At 44.0% G+C, this 19483-nt stretch overlaps 1 protein-coding gene across 7 annotated transcripts in view; it reads left to right on the plus strand.

The window, feature by feature from the left end:
- ACTN1 (actinin alpha 1) overlaps nt 1–19483 on the plus strand; it is an 86042-nt gene that overhangs the window by 27382 nt on the left and 39177 nt on the right. For all 7 annotated transcript variants that reach the window (XM_077180309.1, XM_054634409.2, XM_054634407.2 and 4 more), the window contains 2 exons: nt 13213–13327; nt 18333–18452. In XM_077180309.1, the coding sequence (XP_077036424.1) occupies nt 13303–13327; nt 18333–18452 (145 nt within the window). In that variant the 5' untranslated portion in view covers nt 13213–13302. The remainder of the gene's footprint in view (nt 1–13212; nt 13328–18332; nt 18453–19483) is intronic.

Consider the following 19483-nt stretch of genomic DNA (forward strand, 5'->3'; position numbering starts at 1 on the left):
AATTTTTCCCCAATAATATCTGGTAAAGTGTTCTGCGTGACTGCTTTTAAATAACGCAGCAGCTCCTTACGGCTCCTTTGGATGTGGTCAGAGTCATCAGACTTCTTCTGTCATTCTGCCACTCTCCCCCACAGTGCAGGGCCTGGACCCAACTCCCAGCAGTCAGTGGAAACATTCTCCTTGGTAGCCTTTGGATTAAGTCCAGAAAGTTTGCTGCCTTTCCCAGGCTTTACCTAGGGCAGCTCTTCTAACAAGCTCAACACCCTCCCAAAACATTGCAGATCCCTGGTGCATGTGTCTTTAAGTCTTGCTTCCTTTTTACTTTTTGTAAAAGTTTTGGAAAATCAGGCTATAAACCTGTAGCACAACCTTTTAAAATAGCAAACAATACTAGTAGATATTAGCTCAGAGCTACTGTGCTCCTAAGAACTGGAACTGCCTTTGCTAATGGTTCCTGTTGAATAAAAGATCAAAGAAAGAAGACAAAAATACCCAACAAACTGAAATGATTCTCTTTTGGTTTTAGTCCTTGGTATCAGTCCTACATCTTACTTCATTTAGATAGTGTTTCTTGCTTTGATAAACTACATAAACAGTCTCAGGACAATATAATTAAGATAAAAATAATTAAAAATACAAGGTTTTGCTCATGAGATCAAGGCACTCTCTAAAGATTACATCCCCTTAAAGTTAAGTATATTGTCCCTAGACTCCCAGCCTGAATTTTTGGTGGCTGTGGGCAAGGCCAAGGAGCATGAGTTTGGAGCAAAGACAGCAAACTGGAGGACGCACAGGAGACTGCTGTGCTGTCCTCAGCCAGATGTTATGTTGGGTGAGCCAGCATTGCCTCCATCACTCTTAATGCAATTGCTGGTCTCTTGGGATGTCTGAAGCATTGAACCACAGCAGTCTGGAATAAAATTCCTGCTGTAATTATGCCCTATCATCATTTTTTATCTTAAGCTGTCCTTTTTTCCTTACTTTGTTTTAAGATCTACATCCTGGTCTGAATGCAACATGCTGGGAAAATGTGAACTCCCCTTCTTTTCTTTGTTGTACTACTCAGCCTCAGTTCCCATGTTTGCTGGGTCCCAGTCTCTGTGGGGGACTGTGCCCTAGGTGCCTGTTACAGCCCCTGTGTTGGATAGTCATTGCTAAGCTGTGCTGTACCACCACCAGTGTTTCTGGTGCCTTGGCTGAGATGCTTTACACTGCTTTTCACTGTGCTGTCCAGGTGTACTCACAGATTGCTCAAAGCACACCTCAGTACCAGTCAGGACTATATTTACTGCATGAAATAGAAGATCCCATCACTTGTGGTGTGTGTGGTGTAAGTCAGTGCTAGAAGCTTGCAGTGGCATGCAGGTGCCTTGAGGCCCATGAAGATACTCACTAATTAGACCCCTCCTGGGCTGTGATGTTCACTGAGAAATAACATGCTATGCAGTGATATTGTAGAGAGCTTAAGTCCTGTTGTAGTCTACTCTTAGATGTCATATTCATGCCTAAGCACAGAATATGTCTTAAGATTCCAGAAAAGACCGTCTTCATAATCTCACCACCCATAGTAGCTTTTGTACTTTTGGTATCCAAGTAAAAGAAAGTGACAGTACAATTCAATTTTAAATATGGCCATTACCTTAATAAATACTTGTCCCTACAACCACAAGACACGGAGACACTGATCTATATAATTTTTTTGTTATTAGTGGTTTCATTTAAACTAAGTGAAAAAACTGTTGAACCTACAACTGTGCAAATATGTGGGTGCACCTAAGAGTTAAAGCCTGGGAGGCGAAATTCCTGTGGTCAACTCCCAGCAATTCACTGAGGATCTGATAATCCTGACACTGCTTGTCTGTGCACTATTGAAGGCCTGCAGGTTCAATTAGTCATGGGATGGACACACTGGAAAGCTTGTGCCACACTAAAGACTTACCTGCTCCTCATTCCTGAGAAAGTGTAGATCTCAGTCCCACCCCAATTGTCTGTGCTGGCTTTACAGAGGTAACAGCAGTAAAAGGTCTGTTTGTGCAGGTGAAAGGAGCACATCTGCTTGGGGACAGATGGATGAGCAGTTCCACCTTCTCGGTCTCTCTGTTGCTCTGTGTTGCAGGAGGTGGAGGTGGGAGGAAGAAGGGATGCTCAGGTGGTCACTTTTCAGGGTTCCCAAGGCTTAGTTCTGTATTTTGCACTTCAGGAGACATTTACTGCTCACGTGAATTAGCAGTGAGACTTTTTTACAGCGCCTTCATGTAAGCATTCAGTATCTTGCCTTCCCCCAGATCAGTTAAATCCTTTTATCCAACAATAGGTGTGACATTCCCTGCTCTGACCTGACATTTTATTTATTCCAGAATGGCTGATGAACCTCCATGCAGCTCTCACAAAGACTCTCAATTATCTTATGTTTGAGTAATGGCACTTCTTTTTTTTCTGACCTCCACGAAGCAGTCCAGTCACATTCACCCAAACAGCTGCAGCAGTAATTTTTGTCATCCATCACTTTTAAACATGTCCCTCAGTTCATGTCTCTTCAGTACCATCCATTTCTTCACCTTATTAAATATGAGGTACCTGTGTTTAAGGCCCTATTTCAGCCTCTGCTGTGAGATGTCAGCCTGCACTTGTACCAGCCCCTGATGCCAGCTGTCTGCTCATTGCGTTTCCAGTTGCTTTCTTGCTCTTGTTTGTGCTGCCTGACTTGCTAGGTGTGATCTGCTACAGACTGGCACAGTTACATTGTTTCCCTTAGGTTAGGCTGGCAGCACCAGCAGCATGGACCGAAGCAGAGCAGAATGCACTGTATCATGGATTTGGCTACTGAGAACAACCTGATGGCTCCAAGCATTGGAGACTGGGGGGGTTCAGGCACAGGGGGCTGCAGTTCAGACACATTTGTGTCACTTGTAGGGGTTGTGAACCATTCCTTTTTCGGAGAGGATCAGTCTTTGTGGATCAAATCTCTAGTTTACTATGATCTTGATATAGAAAATGACAAGAGGTAGGCTGTGGGTGTGCTGAGACCACTGCCAAGCAGCCTGACTAACACTGCCTACTTACTTCCACCCTCATCTCAAGTGTCACACTGAAGCGCTTTGGAGCACAGAGGAGCTTTTCACCCTGTGTATGGTAGTTCCTAGCACAGTAAGATCCCTGTGCATCTTCAGGGCCCTTACTTCTTTGGTAGCACATGTGAATCAGAGTCATCTTGACCCAGGAGCAACTTTCTTAATTTTGGAAAATCCTATTTCAGGTGAATGACCTTAACAATTGCAGACCTTGTTCAAAAGGCGCCTCTTGTGGAGCTGGGAATGACCCCTCTGGAGCTGGGAATTATGCATTTTCACAGTTGCAAATGACTCTGACAGCACATTGTGTCAGGGACAGCGATGGTGGCTAAGGAGATAAATGTAGCCAAAAATCTTACTTCTTTTCTGTATGTTTTATCCAAGAGTTGGTGTTACTGGTGATGGGAGTGAAGCCCAAATACATAGTACATCTATGCCATGTAGCCTATCCTTTCTGATTCCTTGCTCTTTGACAGGGACCTCTAAGGCTTCAGGCCAAACACTGTTCTGGAGGCCCTTTCTTGCTTGAAATGCAGCTATCATTTCTTTTATCCAAAACATTTGCCCTTAGAAAACCAGATTATTTCAAGATTTTTATGTTCTAGAGCTGCAGAATCCCTAAACTTCTGCCAATGCTTTGTGCTAGTTTTGCAATGTTCATACAGAGCAGTGGGCAGTACATTCAGTTGTTTCAATTAGTCAACCTGTTTACATAGCTCTGTATTTAAAAAACCTGGATAAATGAAGCTGTAACTTCCTCTTCCTCCCTTTCCCATCATCAGCAAAGTAAACAGCCAAGGAAGAGCCCCAGAAAAAACACCACCTGTGAATCCTCCCAGGAAGCTCTGGGCAGTCCCAGATGTCTCTGAACCTACACTGCAGAAGGGCTTTTAGCCAGATCAGCTCCTGCACTGCTGGATCTCTGGACTTAGAGTAAGCTACCAGGCCCCATACATATTGCTTCATGGCAGGAGCAAGACAAGTCTTCATTGGAGCAGTTGTGTTTGTGTCTGCCTGTGAATCCACCAGAGGCAAGGTGCTTCCCTGACCTGCTTCAAGTTGAAAGAAGTCTTGTACCTTTGGCCCATGCTCTCAGATAGGCCAGAGCTGGAGCAGAGCATGTCCTGCTTTGTGTTACAGTGCCAGGTGTTCTCTGTCCTCCCCCTAGCCTGTTCCTGGGACCAGGTGGGTGGCACCTCACCTTCACCAGGAAATCAGTACTGGGTCTGAATAAACCTGGATGGTGAGATATAAGGTGCAGGCTGCCATCAGGAATATAAGGCTGCTTGTGCAGGCTTTCATCCTGGTGTCTTGGCCCTATTCTGTGCTGAGCAGTTGGAGTTCAGCTTCCAGGAATCAAACAGTCTGGCTTTCAGTGGTTTGCTGCTACTTTTCAGTCTATAAATAGTTGCATTCTAGTGTGGTAAAGTGATTTCTTTCAGTATATCTTGAAATGCTATAAAGCATGTGGGAAATTCAGCATATAAAATGCAGAGACAAGCTCTGTTTAATTTTTGTTACGAGAGAGCTTGGAGGCAAGTTGACATTTATGAGCTGATTTCATAGGAGAGAGGAATATAATGAAGAGTCTTGCTAGTCTGAACCTCACGGTAAACTCTAGAGGACCTTACTTGTAGCCAGTTGATATCCTTGTATAGTTTTGGGGGTTTTTTCATTGTTTTTGCATGTTCAGAGACTTCTTGTGTTTTCCTAGCTATTAGTGCTCTCTGGTAACTCAGGAATAAAGAGAGCTTAAATTTTACTGGCCTGAAATACCAGCCAACTCATTGATTTAATGGTCAGTAGCTTTCAAATACCAGAAGCAGATCCTTCATGGAATGGTGCAGCTTTGTAGCAGAAGTGGAGTTAAAGGCTCCAGAGGCACAAATGTAGAGGAGAACAAATATTTACCCTGTGTTGGACAGGAAGTGTGCTGGATTGAGATTTCTGCCCTTGCCACTTTAGCCTGTTGTTAGCTAATAAAAGGGCGTGTTCTGGCTCCAAAGCAGTTAACACCATGCACTTGCAAACCAATGTGGAACAGACTTTGGGTTTTTCCTTTTTTGTCCTATCTTCCAGGATATGAGAATTAAAAACTATGCAAGATGCTGAGAACTGTATTCCACTGACCAAAAATGAAAATTCCTGCCCTGAATTTACTTGGTGCTTCTTGCAAGCGATGTGTTGCTGATTCATTGCCAGTGTCCAAAAGGATGAATTGGCTGTCAGAAGAGTTTATTTTCTCTGTGCAGCAGCTCCTCTGGACAAAGAGAGACTTCAGTGGAGAACTTCACACTGCCAGTAACATCCAAGCTGGCTTATGCTGTTCCACTTAGGGATGGAGCTCTTACTGCTGTACTCTTGTTCTCATCCTGAGCTGCAGAGATGGGTTTTGGAAAGTGACTAAAAAGTGACTGAGTTCTGTGTTTCCAAATTGCAGGGGCTGTGCCCTGGGGTTGGTAAATGCAAGTAGACTTACAATTTGCCTTTTCACCTTCAGTAAGTCTTTATGCAGCCACCAGATGGTTCTTTGAGCAGATGCTGGTACTGCACAGTACAGTGTAATGATACCTCCCGTTTCCAGGGCGTAGCACTTGAGAAAGTAGTGTGGGCTATATTAGAACTCAGCAGCTGCAATTAAGCCAGAACAGTGCATTAGCACTGATGCTAGTAGTACTGAACTCCTTTTGTGGAGGTGGTGAAACTGTGCTGTGAGTGTCTGTAATGATTCCTTCTGAATATCCATGTAATACCTTCAGCCCTTCTAAAAGGCCAACTCTATTGGAAGGCAAAGCTCTTCATTGTGCAGCCTACTTCTCATTGAGCATCATACCTGTAATTCTTTAGAGGTCAGCTGCTGATAATGTAACTTGTCAACACAAACCAAGCTCTTTTAACTACCCCTGTGTCCTGGAGGCTGGGCTTGGAACATAAATACCAATAGGGCTTATCAAATGCCTTTCTTCTTTTCAAAATTGTAATGTGGCTTCCAGTGCAAAGCAGCATGTAGTGAAGGTATTTCAGGTTGGAAGATGAGATTGGGGACTATGGCAAATGGTGACTTTTCTCTTAATTCAGGTTCAAATAAAAGGCCCTTTGGGAGGCTCCCTATAGTTGTGATGAGGTTGTGTAGAGGATCTGCAATTCCTAGGGCTCCCCTGAGGGGAGAGGACAACGATTTTTGAGTATTTTTGAGCATTCTAGCAGATATCCAAGCACACCAAGGAGTAATCCAAGAGGTGTAGTATACAGAAGTAAGGCTGTAGTAGGTCTGCACTTCCTTCATCACTATTAAAAACCAATAATATGTATGTGTATAAAGCTTCTGTCACATGCAGCATATAGGCAGAGAAAATATTCCATGGTTCAGTTGTATCTCATGAACAGCCTTTTAATGCCCAACTTTCTTCACTGGAATGGTTGGTGTGATCTGTTATGTCCAGCCACGGCCTTTCTTTTGCCAGGGTGTTGACAGGATCTAGGATTACTTTGTACTTACTGCCCAATTAAATGAGCACCTCCTTGTCAGCTTATATCACAGACTTGTGCAGAAAAAGAAGCTGCAACCAAGCCTGTCAATTGAGTCTGTGTTGAGTGTAGGGAGAGTGTTAAGCAGCCACCCACGAGACCCCAGCATTTCTACCAAGTGCTTTAAGATGTGAAAGGAGGATTCAGAGCAGTAGCATTAGGAAAGGGAAAATCACATGAGACCTTGAGAGGTAATGCTAGTAAATTAGTTACTGCTGAATGAGGGGAAACTGGAACTGGATTGTGGAGCTTTATTTTTCATGGCCTCCCCAGCCAAATCCTTCCAGTTAGTAAGTTGATGATGGCCTGGTCTCTCTGTTCAAGTAGCAAGAGAAAGAGAGAGAGTTGTGGTGGCCATGGGCTAGCATCCTCCTTAATTGACATAGTATGTTCAGCTTCTGGGCTACCAAGGTGCAAAGGATCCCATTAAGGGGCAGCTGGACTGCTTTATTAGTAATCCTATTGCTTAAAAAAAACTCTGTGTGCAGTTTTCTGCCTGCTATAATAAACTATTAAATGTTATTAGATGATTGCATCAGTCCTTGTTTCAGATAATTTAAATAAAATTCCTTTCAGCATGGAGTTGGGTGTAAAAGTTGTTGCAAGAATTAGCTGCTTTGTCCCAGCAGTGCTGTAAGGAATGTGTGGTGTTGCAGTAAACAGGAGTCTCAGAGGGTTTGTGTCAGGCCAGGCAGGGAATCCAGCCCGGCTGTGCAGGCAGAAGCCCGGGGGCGCTGCTAACTGCATGACTAGCAGGAGTGCAGCTCTTGCAGCTGGGTAAATTGATTTTGTTTCTCAGCCATGTATGAAATATTGTTTGAACATCCTGCTTTTTTTTCTGGTGACTGGAAAGGGAGTCCTGCTGTCATTTCCCCTACAACACTAGAAGAAAGCCTGGGCTAGCACCCATAGCTTTCAGCCCACTCAAGACTTCCCTTTGCAGAGCACATGTGTAGACAGCATCAAACTGTGCCACTAGATTGAGATTTGTGTGCTAGCATCTCTATCCCCTCTTAACAGGAGCCAAACCTTAGTGGACAAATCTCAACAGCAGAGCTGTGTTGAAGTACTTGATTAAAATTCATCCCCAGCACAAACACCAGGAATGAGGGGTGTCCTGGTGGCTGTGAACACTGCTGCTCTTTGAGCACAGTGGTGGTGGTCTGAAGAGGCAGTGCTCCAGTGAATTCTTCTGCTACAGCCAGACCTTTCTCCTGTCAGAAGAGAGGCAATGAGCCCTGCTCTGGCTCAGTTACAGCTTCTCCAGGGCTGTTACACAAATATGGCAGTCTCTTGGCTGTGTCCGAAAGTTTACATTCACCCGTGGAAAGCAGGGCTCTGTGGAAGGGTTATTTAGCAAGGGGAGAAATAAAGAGCATCTGGAAAGGTCAGATAAAGCTGGAATGTCACTGTCACAGCCACAAAGAGATGAAACTGACCATTTATTTATTTTTTTAGTATCTGTCATTTATGTGGCTGTGGTAGCTTTGACATTTACACTGCTAAAATTGCTCAGCAGCCAAAGTGCCTTATGACTGCCTTCTTTCAGCAAAGAGCTCTCTAGATTTGCTCCAAGTGGTATTGGTGCTGCTGCTTTTGGGGCAGAAACATTCTTTAAACTTTAAAATGTTCACTTACTGTCCTGCTTCCCTAGGTTTCAGGATTTCTGCCTGAGCCACTTTGGTACCAGAAAGGTACTCAGGTTGGAAATAAGTGTGGAGGGGAAAGGTTATTGGCTTTCGGGAACAAAAGCAAATGTTGGGGAAGTGCAGAGAATACCAGAGAGTGCATGTGTGTATGCACAAGTGGTATGGGTAGGTTTGCAGTTGGCAGGGCTGAGAGACACCTGGAAGGATCTAGCTGAAGATGGTGTCTCATTAGAGTTTTGGTTGCAGGACTAGCTATCACCTGGCTATTGTTTTAACTAGCTTGTGACTGGGAAAGGGTTAATACAGTGAAGAAGCAAAGACTTCTCATGTTGTGTCAAGAAAAAGGGTGTGCATGACTATTAAAATAGGCATACAGGTAGCCTTGCAGAGGATACCCCAGCAGTAAATATACTGAGGCAGCAGAACAGTTAATCATATTTGCTTACTTTTGATATTTGTTATTCTTTTGTTATCTGACAGGTTGTATTGTGGTAGAATACCAATGTGCTATTGTTCGTGCAGAACCCAGCAGCCAAATAGCAAGAGTTGATCTTGTTGTCAGGGATCTTGCTTAGGCTGGGATGTAAAAAGGAAAAAAAATCCAAAACCACAAACTGAAAAAGCTACAAATCATAGCTAGATAGGAGCAGGGAGTCCAGAGAGCACTGATGAGAAATGCATCCATGTACATGCAAACACACGTGCTCCTTCATCAGACACCTTCCATAGTGAACAAGAGGCAGACCTGCAGGGGTATCTTGGCAATCTGTTGTGTCCAAAAATAAAATTGCAAGTACAATATATGGAAAGATCCAAGGGCCAAGAAACACAGCTCTGTTTGCACCTCTTGTGCAGTTGCCACAGAAAATTTATGGTGTGAGGTTTCTGTGCTATTATTTAACAGTAAGTAGTTTTCCAGCTCTAAAACTTCCATAAGCCTCAACGTTAACAGACTATTTGTTTTCTTGTCTTTGGGACAGGGAGTTAGAAGTAAGCATGAGAATAATCTCCAGACTCTGTGTCTGCAAATAGCAAGGAAGAACCTCTGCTGTTTCTGAGCAGCTTCTTGCCTGGCAGTCTATTTTTGCCTTCTGAGCTGGGTGCAAGTCACCCCACTGCAACAAATGCAGGTGTGGTGGTTTTTTGTGGTTTTTTCCTTACCTGACTGCTCCCAGGGCCAGGCCTGCACCAGAAAGGTGGCTGGCTGCTTTTGACAGCCCTTTCCACTTTTGAGAACTTGTTTGCTGGTGCCAGGCAGCACAGCAGGGCTTAGCTGCCACCGAGCCGATTGCCACTGGTAGCTGTGACTCAAGGCGTAGGGAGGAGTGGCTGTACTGCCCAGAAGGTGGCTGGGGTGAGTGGGAGGTTTCAGTAGGTTTCCTAGAATAACAAAAAGGATCCTGTGCAGATGCATGAAGCCAAGTCAGTAAAAATGGCTCTAAACAAGACTGCCAGGATTGCAAGACTCAGTGGACAGCAAAAATTTCAGCTCTCCTTTCTCTTGCTTCCCTCTGCTTTTATGACTTCTCCAGGCTTCTCCTATCTGTCAGATCTCTTTCCAGTTTACTGCTTTGAAGTAAGAAGGTGTTTTACCCCTCTGTAGTATGTACAGCAAATGCAACATAAAGCTGTTTTCTGAAGATTATGTTTTGATAGATTTTGTTCTGGCTTGATCTGTGGTGAATAGAGTTTGTGAGTCCCACTGCAGTTATTAAATGCATTCATAATCCTGCTTTCTTTTAAAATGGCCTAATGCATCCACACTGGGATGCTGGTTGTTGCTGTTCACATATGCTGTTGTGCTGCTTATAGTATTATGCTTGTTGGAATTCCTGTGGGACCTTAAGATGCTTTGAGAAAATGTTTGTGCATCTGGGAACAGTCTCATGGAAACTGTCTGTGCTCCATCCATTCACCCTTCAGGGTCCGAGTTCTTGAGAAGCTGAAGTGTCCATTCTGCCACTCATGGCTAATGGCAGTGTTCTGTGGGGTTGTGTCACTCAGCCTGTCTGAGGCCATGATGAGATGGAGATGGTTCCAGCTGAGAAGTTGGTGCTGGCTCTGGGATTTTGTTTCCCGCCAAGCCCTAGGTGACTCTTTCAGCAATAAAAATACTCTCCCTGATCTAGTTATTCTGCCAGGCTTTTCAATAAAGCAGAGTTTAGAAGGTTTGTGGTTTGCATTTAACTTCATCTGTGTTTCTTGGAAGTGTAGAACTGGTGACTCTCTTCCACCCTCAAACTGTGCAGAGAGATGCCCTGTAGAACTCTATTGGAATTATCAGTGATTTAAAGCAGAGATGTCTGATCTGCGTTGGACTGATGGAGAACAAAACTGAAATGACTTCAGAGAAGTCAGACAAGAACTAGAAGTGCAGCCTTGTAGCCTGTGAGTTAGCTCTCAGGGTTCCTCCTCAAATCAACATGAATTCTTTAATGTCACCCAGGTCCAGACACTAGCTCAAGGTATTTTGTCCAGATATGAGAAGGAGGTTCATGGGCATCCACAACTTTTCTGACAAAACTTACTCTCATACTTTGGTATGTGATGATGATATAGCATTTGAAACCATCTCTGCTCTCATTGCCCTTTCTGGAAGAGTGAAGTAGCTTGGCTGCAAAAGGGAGCCAAATAAATTAACCTCTCTTCTTGTAATACAGCTCAAGCAGTAGAATGAAGAAAATAGCACCAAAAGGATGTACTTCAGGATACAGGGCCCTTTTCCAAATAAAACCATTCTTATTCCAAAAAAAAAAACCAATCCACCACCTTTTTTTTTTTTTCTCAGGGGATTAATAATAAAAAGCAATAAAAGGTGCTTAATTACTTTTCTTTTTTCCAAGCTTCCAAATCTGGAAGGAAACCAGGCCATTTTGAAAAAAAGAGATCCCAGACTTTCACAATACATGCATCTGTCCAAAGGGCCATTGCCATAAAAGCATTTACAGCTGTGCTGTTGTCCTGCTCCATTCCACAGTCCCAGTGGAGAACAAGGCCAAAGCACAGCAGTGGAAGCCTTGGCAGCTGTTGAGCAATGCTTTTTCCAAGGAAAGATTCTGCCGCACTATTTGTGGTCTGGTGAACTCAAATGAGAGCAGGTTAGTAGTGAAAGCCCAGCTTTGAGACACTGAAGAACAATCCTGTTGTCATTTGGAGTAATCTTTCTTTTGAAATCCCATGCATGTTATAAGTAGTAAAGCCTTTCTGAATTTTTGCCATGCTGTGATTCAGTATTAAATGAGTCCTTCCTTCTGTGGTTCCCCAGCAGCTTAAAATGGCATGACTGCTGTGGTCCACTCCACCCTCCTGCTTGGCCCTTGTGTGCCCAATTTTTTTTGTAGAGGCTTGTTAAAATTCTGCTGAACTGCCTCCATGCACTACTGAGCAGAAGACCAGCCTTAAGAAAGTAAACAGTTTTCTTTGCTGGGTCAGTGAGTTGAATTGGCTCCAGGACCACATCTGGGAGAGGGAGGGAAGACTTTCCTTGTGGTAGCACTGAGCTTTTGGATGCATTCATTTTTGAGTAACCTCAGACTTCTATTTAGAGAGTGATAGAGGGGTTATCAGGTTGTACAAAGAAAAGGGTTTACTTGGTCTGCTATTCAAACACTGGCAAACACATTCATTAGCACTTGAGCAAACTTGTCTTCCTGGTTGCTACCATTTACTCTTCAAACAGTAGTTTTGTGTCAGACAGCTTCTGCATGTTCAGATGAGATTCAGGTCTTTGATTCAACTATCTAAGTCTATGCCACACAGAAGTGTCTGAGATGTTTTATATTTGCTCCTTGTGCTTTGATCATCAAACTTTTCTTTTCAGACTAGTTCACATGGTACTCTTTTGAGATAACTCCTGTCACATCTCTTGGAAGAGATGGTCTCTCCCCTGACAGTGCCCCACATGCCCATTGTTCAGAGCATGGGCTTACAGATTGCAACCACAAAAAATGTGTTGTCATCTGTTGTGGTGAAATCAATTTCTCTCACATGAGAGATACTTTTGTCTTTACTAGTTGAAGTCAGAAGGTGCTTTCAAAAAAGAGTTTTGTTTAGCCTGCATAGTACTGGCTGTATTGTACTTTGGGCCTTAGTCTGTCCTGCACTTCAGACTCGGATTATTATTCCAGTGGTGGTGCATGGTATCACTAATTACAGAGTGGCTGTGATTTTATTTTTGAGATGGCTGCAATGGTGCTTCTGCCAGAGGCTCTCAAGTAGTGGGAGTTTTGGGGCTGTGCTAGACAGTAGTGTCACTAAGTAATGGTTACCTGTATCCTTTCTAGGACCTGCACTTCTACTGGGTGATATTATCCTCATTCAGAAAGTATTTACTCTTCCATGTATGTGATGGGGGAGGAAAGGTGGGATGATCACAGGAAAAGGAGGTCTGCTTAGCAGTTAGTCAGTGAGAATGGAGGCAGCAGGACAGACACTACTGGGATGTGATTTATGTGCCTGAGGAGCTCAGCAGGCTCTCCTTCAGTGTCTAAAGGTAGCTGGGGATGGAGTAGATCAGAGTGGTTGAAGAATGGTTCTGTTTTTCTCTCAAGCACCTCTCTAGGGACAAGATAATCTGGAATGCTGTTCTCTGTTCTCCTTCATAATAATATGTGCTATCTAATACCACTGGAAGTCTTCAGCAATCTGAGCACTTAGCATGCTTAAAAATCGCTTTCAAGGTATTCTAAGCCAAACAGAAAATGAGGAGCCTCTCCAGAGCATCAGATGTGCTGGAGCTGTGAAATGACTGTCTCAGATTCCCTCTGCTACAGAAACATCCTGCATCTTTGGGTTTTTAGAGGTGCAAATGCTTGTGCTCCACAAGGACATGGGTGGAGAGATGAGAACTTGATGAGCGTTTGTCATGGTACTTAACAGCACTGATTTGGTTGCGAATTGTTGTTTGGTTTGTGGGAAGATTACTGACTGCCTTTTTTCCCCCCCTTTCCTTTTTTGTGTTTTAGACATTTACAGCATGGTGTAATTCTCACCTCCGCAAGGCTGGGACACAGATTGAGAACATAGAGGAAGATTTCAGGGATGGTCTTAAACTCATGTTACTTCTGGAAGTCATTTCAGGTGAGAGAGGTTCTGTGTGGTGCTGCCCGTGCAGGATGATGATTGCAAGGGCTGTGATGCTGCAGTTTTTGCTGAAATGGAAGAACAGCTGCTTCCTGATTTGGAACAAATTTCTCCCTAACAAATATATGTCTCCAGCACTGGCCATTTTGGAATGTACTCCAAAGCTCATGGCCTGTGCAGGCTGCCTATTGCATTCCTGCTCTGGCTTCTTGGCTTTTCTCTGCCTGTCAGGAATGCACAGCCTCCTGTGAAGATCCAGGCAGTGGCTCTTACTGCTTGGCAGGGCTGATGAAGCAGCTCTGAGAAGTGTGGGAATGCTGCACTAGGAAATCATGGCAGTGGGAGTATGATAGAAGTTACTGGAAGAAGGGAGTCAAACCAGTAAATCTTCTGTGTCATTCAGTTTCAGCCATGACTCAAGTTTTTCCATTCTAGTTTTATTCTGAGCTTAATGCTCAAACCTTCATGGAGAAAAAAATCCCTCTGAAATAAAAGCAGCGGCATGAACAAGTTAGGTCAGATTTGTTTTTATTCTGTGTCACAATTGTCCCACTACTAGACAGATATCTCTCAGGGATTATTTCATGTAAGCAGTAATCCCTTTTGATGTGCTCATGAAATAAATACTTTACTAAAGTGTTGTAGGAGGGATTGAAGGAGGGCAAGACTGTGTTTATCAAACTGGGATTGTTCACCCCAGCTCACAGACTTTGTTTTGATGGCTTTTGAGCCAGTTACAGCAATCCAGTGACTTGAATTCCTGACCTTGGTATATTTTTCAATTAAAGGGCCATGATAGTAGCACTCAGACAGCTTGTCCTATGTTCCTTTTCTTTCCTTACCTTCCCTTTTTCCATTTTATGTAAAGATTCTGTCTGTTTATTGGCAGTGTTTTTCAAGAAGTTATGAATATAGAATGAAATCTCAGGGAGTTTGCCCATGCTGGTGGTTTGGAGGGATCTGAGTTTGAAACACTATCAAAACTTTGCAGTGTGCACATTGTTTCTGCAGTGCTTGTAAGAAATGAGGTAGCAGAGTCCTGTTAGTGTATTTTCTGTATTCATGTTCCCTCAGAGAGGACCCTGGGGCAGATGGGCCTTGATGGCTGAGCTACTAATGCCTGGGTTGGAAGATAGGGAAGAGAAGGATGTGTAGGAGAAGGATGATGAGGCTTGGTGCTAAAGCAGGGATCTTGTATCTCATGCTGCTTCATTTCCTTGCATCATCTCCCACTCTTCCTCTGCTGTTGTCCCTTTGGTAGCTCACTGGCATGTCCTGTCAGATCCACCTCTGTTTGAGAAGAAGTCAGGGGCTTCCAATTGCAGTGTCACAGGCATGGCATGTCCCTGTCCCAGTGCAGAGTGGCTCTGTGCCTGCAGCTGCATGACCAGGGGGCACAGGTGTGGGGGACAGCTGGGAACTGCATCCCACCAGAGGCCATGGTCCTTCACACTCTTAAGACTGAGCATCCTCTCCCTAGAGGCAGCAGAAGCTACAGTACAGCTCTCCTAAGTACAGTGGCAAAAAAAGAGAAACATAGCACATATTTTCCTCATTTCACTTCCATCATTGCAGTTCCCTTATCCATTGTGAGCCCCAGTGCTCATGCAGAGCCTCTTTCCAGCTACTAGCTCCTCTAGCAACCCCTTCAGTCCATAGCTGGGGCAGTAGCAGCCCATATGGGGAGCAGTGTATGAGGGTCAGGAGTCTCCTGATGTTTGGCAAGAGCTCACCTGTATTTTTTTGCCATGGCCACTCATCATCTGCCAAAATGGTGAGTCTCTGGGTGGCTGGTAGCGCTCCAGTTCCAGCTTCTGGCCTTTCCTTTCAGCTCTTGGCTCACGCTTTCCTCTTCACATATTTTGGGGGACTGCAGAGCTGCTGATGGGAATTTGGCATGGGCAGGGTTTCTCTGTGTCAGGCTGATGTCCTCTAACCCAGAGTAGGAAGCTGTAAGAGCTTTCAGCCATGAGAGTGCTGGGTCAGCTTGGCTGAGAGCCATGTGGAGCTGGGTGCCTCCTCCACCTGGCTGGGAGCACTATCTCCCTCCCTCTGGCCCTGCTGCAGGGTGCCTGCTGCTGCTGCACTCTGCCATGGCTGGAGGGATGGAGCCTGCATCAGGGAAGCTTCCTGAGACCCTGGGGTGGAAGAGGGACTGCCACTGGGACTGTGGGAAACCTGTTTCAGGGAGGGAGACCCTCACAGGTGTCCTTGGGAACACATTGGTGCCAGGCATCTGGGCAAGTAGGAAGCAGTTTTCCCATCCAGTGCAGTTTCCCGAAGTATGGGAAGCAATGATGGTCTGCAAGAGGAGAGTGCTTCAGTTTTACTCAGTGTGGTACCTTCTGGTGGTGAGCTGTGCTGCTGACAGGTCCCCTTTCAGCCCCACAAGAGCCCCTTGTTCCCAGTCACTGTACAGCAGGGGAAGTTCCATGGACTGTCCTGGGACTTCTTCATTGCAGGTCCTCTCTGATTGGCCTCCGTGGTTGGAAGTAACAGCTGCAACCTCCTGCCCCAAAGGATACACTTTCATTTTTCACCATATATGTTTCCTTCCCCTGACAAAGCCGTTTTAAAAATAATACAAGACTGAAAAAGGCTGAACTTACATTTAGTACTTCTAAAATAAAGTTGTAAGGTGCTTTTTTCCTCATTCAAACAGGCAGAGTCACTAACTGAAATTTTTCCTAAACAAATTTGGAAACAACTTCTATGCCATCACATCCTTGCATTGCTTGGCTTTTACAGCACAGCCTTGGGCTACTACATGAGGAGAATCAGAGAATGGGAGCAAGTAGTAGACTATTTTCCTTTTGTCAGCTAGGAGAAGTACTGAGAAATAAAGCCAGTGATGCCAGTAGCTCAAAGTAGAACATTTCTAGCAGGCTTCCTTCTAACAGTCCACATCATTAATAATGTATGGCATGGAACCAGATGATGCTTTTTTCTGGAAATCTAAGTCTCTAATGAAGTCCAAGTCTGAAGGAAATGGTCGTTGGGTTTTGAAAGCTAAAAAAGTTCACAGAGAAAGGATTAGAATCTGAGAGAGGTTTGCCATCACCATCAGTGACTTGAGGATCTCATGGCTGTCAGGGGGAACAATCCTGCTCTCCCCAGCCCCAGGGAGAGCAGGTCAGATGCTCTCCACTGCACTGGCATTGCACATGGGCCACGAGGTGAATTGGATCAGCTTGCTATCCCAGCTGAAACCTAATCACTTGTCTTTATTTTTCTTTTTGCGAGGCTAGTTTACAGTCACATTGAACTGAAGGAAGTGTCTGGGTTTTAGCTGGCTCAACCCATTTGTTGACATTTGGCTGTGTAAGATTGCTAAAGTCTATTGTAAAATTACACATAAAAATGTCATTGTGAAACTGTAGCAAATAACTGTCACAAAAATGTTTCAGCTTTTCTTCAGAATGACTAGCATTATCTAAGTGGAAAAATAAAGCAGTGTACTGTGGCATGTACTTGAGGTTCCATTAAAGCAAAAGAGTTGGGGTTTTCTTTTAATCCTAGGAAGGAGGCAGTACCATAAAATACATCTTTTTACTTAAATTGTCAAACATCAGTGTTTTCTTTTAAAAATGAATCTAGTTTTATCCTTTAGTGTGAGAGGTAATGGCACCAGTTTACAGTAACCCTGAAACACTTTTAAAGGATTGTAATTTCCAGACATTTTTCCTTTAGAGGGCATGGTTGTGGAGATACTACTCTCTTCTCTGTTTTAGCTTTTCCTCACACCTGTGTTAGGAAACAAGCCAAGTACTTTTCTTTCTCACACTTAAACTTCAAATAAAGTGTTTGAGTCAGCTTACATTGACTTAAAAATTCAGTTCAAGATATAGCAGGAGACTTTTGGAACTGAATAGGTCAAGTGACTTGCCTAGACTTGCCTATTTGATCTCCTTTTAATTACACCTTTTTTAAGTATAAAACCAGCTTGGGTTTTCTTTTGATTGTTTTTGTATTCTGGAGCTTGTGATCTGGAAGTGGATGTTCTCTTCACTTCTAATGTTGTCATATACAGGTGGTTCCTGAAATCCCATCTAATTATATTCCTGTTAGAGGTTTCTTTGGAAGGTCCACCTGTCCAAGCTTTAATTTGCTTACTCTGAGTGTTTGGGTTATTGTAGTAAAAGCAGACTGTAGTTACAAGCAGTCCTATCAAGAAGGGCATGACTGCACTTTATGTACCTCTTTCAAATAAATAAGGTTGGAAAGTGCTTTTCCAAATCTACCAGTTTTGTTGCAGTCAGGAGCTGGGTGTTATCCTAAGACTGATTTCTATCAGAGATTAACCTGTTCTAGGCTGCTTCCTTCTTTGTGCCTCAGTATAAACATTTAAAATGCACCTGTGTAAAAAACCTAGTATAGAGTTAGAAATACATCAGACTTTATGGAAAGGAGTTGATGTGATAGTTATAAAACCACTTTGCCAAAGAAGTAATTTTATTTCCTGATACAGGCAGTTTTGGCCATTCAATGGAGAAACAAGAGAGGCAGGAGATTTGAATCTTGGCTGGGGGAAAGAAAAGGCAAGGTACAAGATCTCCCTCATACCTGACTGTAGGTAGTTCCAAGGAGAGATTTGCTATGTAAGTTGGGTGTTGGAAATGCTGGAGGAGAGCTCCTCACCTGTCTTTGTAAGGGGGGGAGAGTTTGTGCTCTTCCCAGGCCTCGTTATCTTGTGGCTAGAGGAGGTTGGTTCCATTGCTAAGCTCAGTGGAGACTTAACAGATTTTTTCCTCTCTGGTGCAAAGGTCCTCTGAAAAGGACAGGTTCTCTGTTACTAACTTACCTGGGATGCATCAAAAAGATCCTTTTCTGTCTGATTTTTTCTGGGGGTGCTTAAACAGTGAGTGTGGCTGTCCTGAAGGGATGCAGGGAAGTCTCTCTGCCAGACTGAGCACTGGGAGCCACACCACAGGAAACATGCACCAGGGAAGAGCAGGTTCAGAACTGTTTTCTAATACTATTTTTTTGCCTCTTTTCTTACTAGGAGAACGTCTGGCAAAGCCTGAAAGAGGCAAAATGCGAGTGCACAAAATATCCAATGTGAACAAGGCCTTGGATTTCATTGCCAGCAAAGGAGTCAAGCTAGTATCCATTGGAGCAGAAGGTAAAGGAACCGTCTGATTTTTCTGAGCCCAAGCTGTGCTTAGCCTTTGCCTTTCTTTCATAGCAGCATGTCATTTCCCTTCCCATTTCCTCTCCCTAGCCCTACTGTGTTCTTGTAGAATAAACAATTGAGTTAAAAATGGGATATAGTAGGTTTTTACTCTGGATTTTAATCTGATCTTCACACCAGGCTGCCAAACCTGATTTCCATTTGGGATTATTGGTCAGGTCATCCTGCTTTTCTCCTGGCTCTCATGAGTTAAGAAAAACTTTGAGCAATGGCAGAAACAAATTAATTGAGGTATTTCTTTCTCAAATGAAGACAGCTCTGAATTGAAGCATAGCAGTTATTTGTATTTAGCTTGTTTCAGAGCTGCTGGAGAAGGATCTCTTGCTGGAGGACATTGCATGGGTAAAAGCCAAGTGCAGTCCCCAGCATAGGAGAAGGACCCCAGAGATTCCAATTTTCATGGCTTCCAGGCTTCTGGTTGTGCACCCTACATAGCTGGATGCTCTGGCTGGAAGCCTTTATCACTGTGTGGAGACCAGTGTGGGCAGCATCTGGGATGCCCTCAAGAACTTGCAGACCATGCAGAAACCAGGCAGCTGTGCAGGGTTTTTGTCTTTTTAGCAGAGGTGGTGGGTGTTTCACAGGTATGTCACCCAAGTCCGAGAAGGGCTTACAGGTTTTCATGACACTTTTCTCTGTTCTGGATCTGTTTGTAAGTCCTTCCTATGGTTTCAGGTTGTCATTGTTGCTGTGGAGATACTCTGCTTCTGAGATATTTCTAGGTTTGTCTTTACAGTGACCATGGAAATTGAGGGAGGTTTGTTATCTCCACCTTGCAGATGGAAGTACTTGGTTTCTCTAGGGAAGCTCATGACACAGCCAGGAAATGAGCCCATGATACAGTTCTGGATGTGTATTCCTTCTTTGGGAGAGTCCTGGGGCTACAGGGCTGAGCTCTGCCTGTTCTCAGCTTATGAGGTCAGTGCAGTCTTGGCACGCTGTCCCCAGTTCTGAATTTTCAA

The sequence above is a fragment of the Agelaius phoeniceus genome, chromosome 6, assembly GCF_051311805.1.
Source record: "Agelaius phoeniceus isolate bAgePho1 chromosome 6, bAgePho1.hap1, whole genome shotgun sequence".
Classification (NCBI taxonomy): domain Eukaryota; kingdom Metazoa; phylum Chordata; class Aves; order Passeriformes; family Icteridae; genus Agelaius; species Agelaius phoeniceus.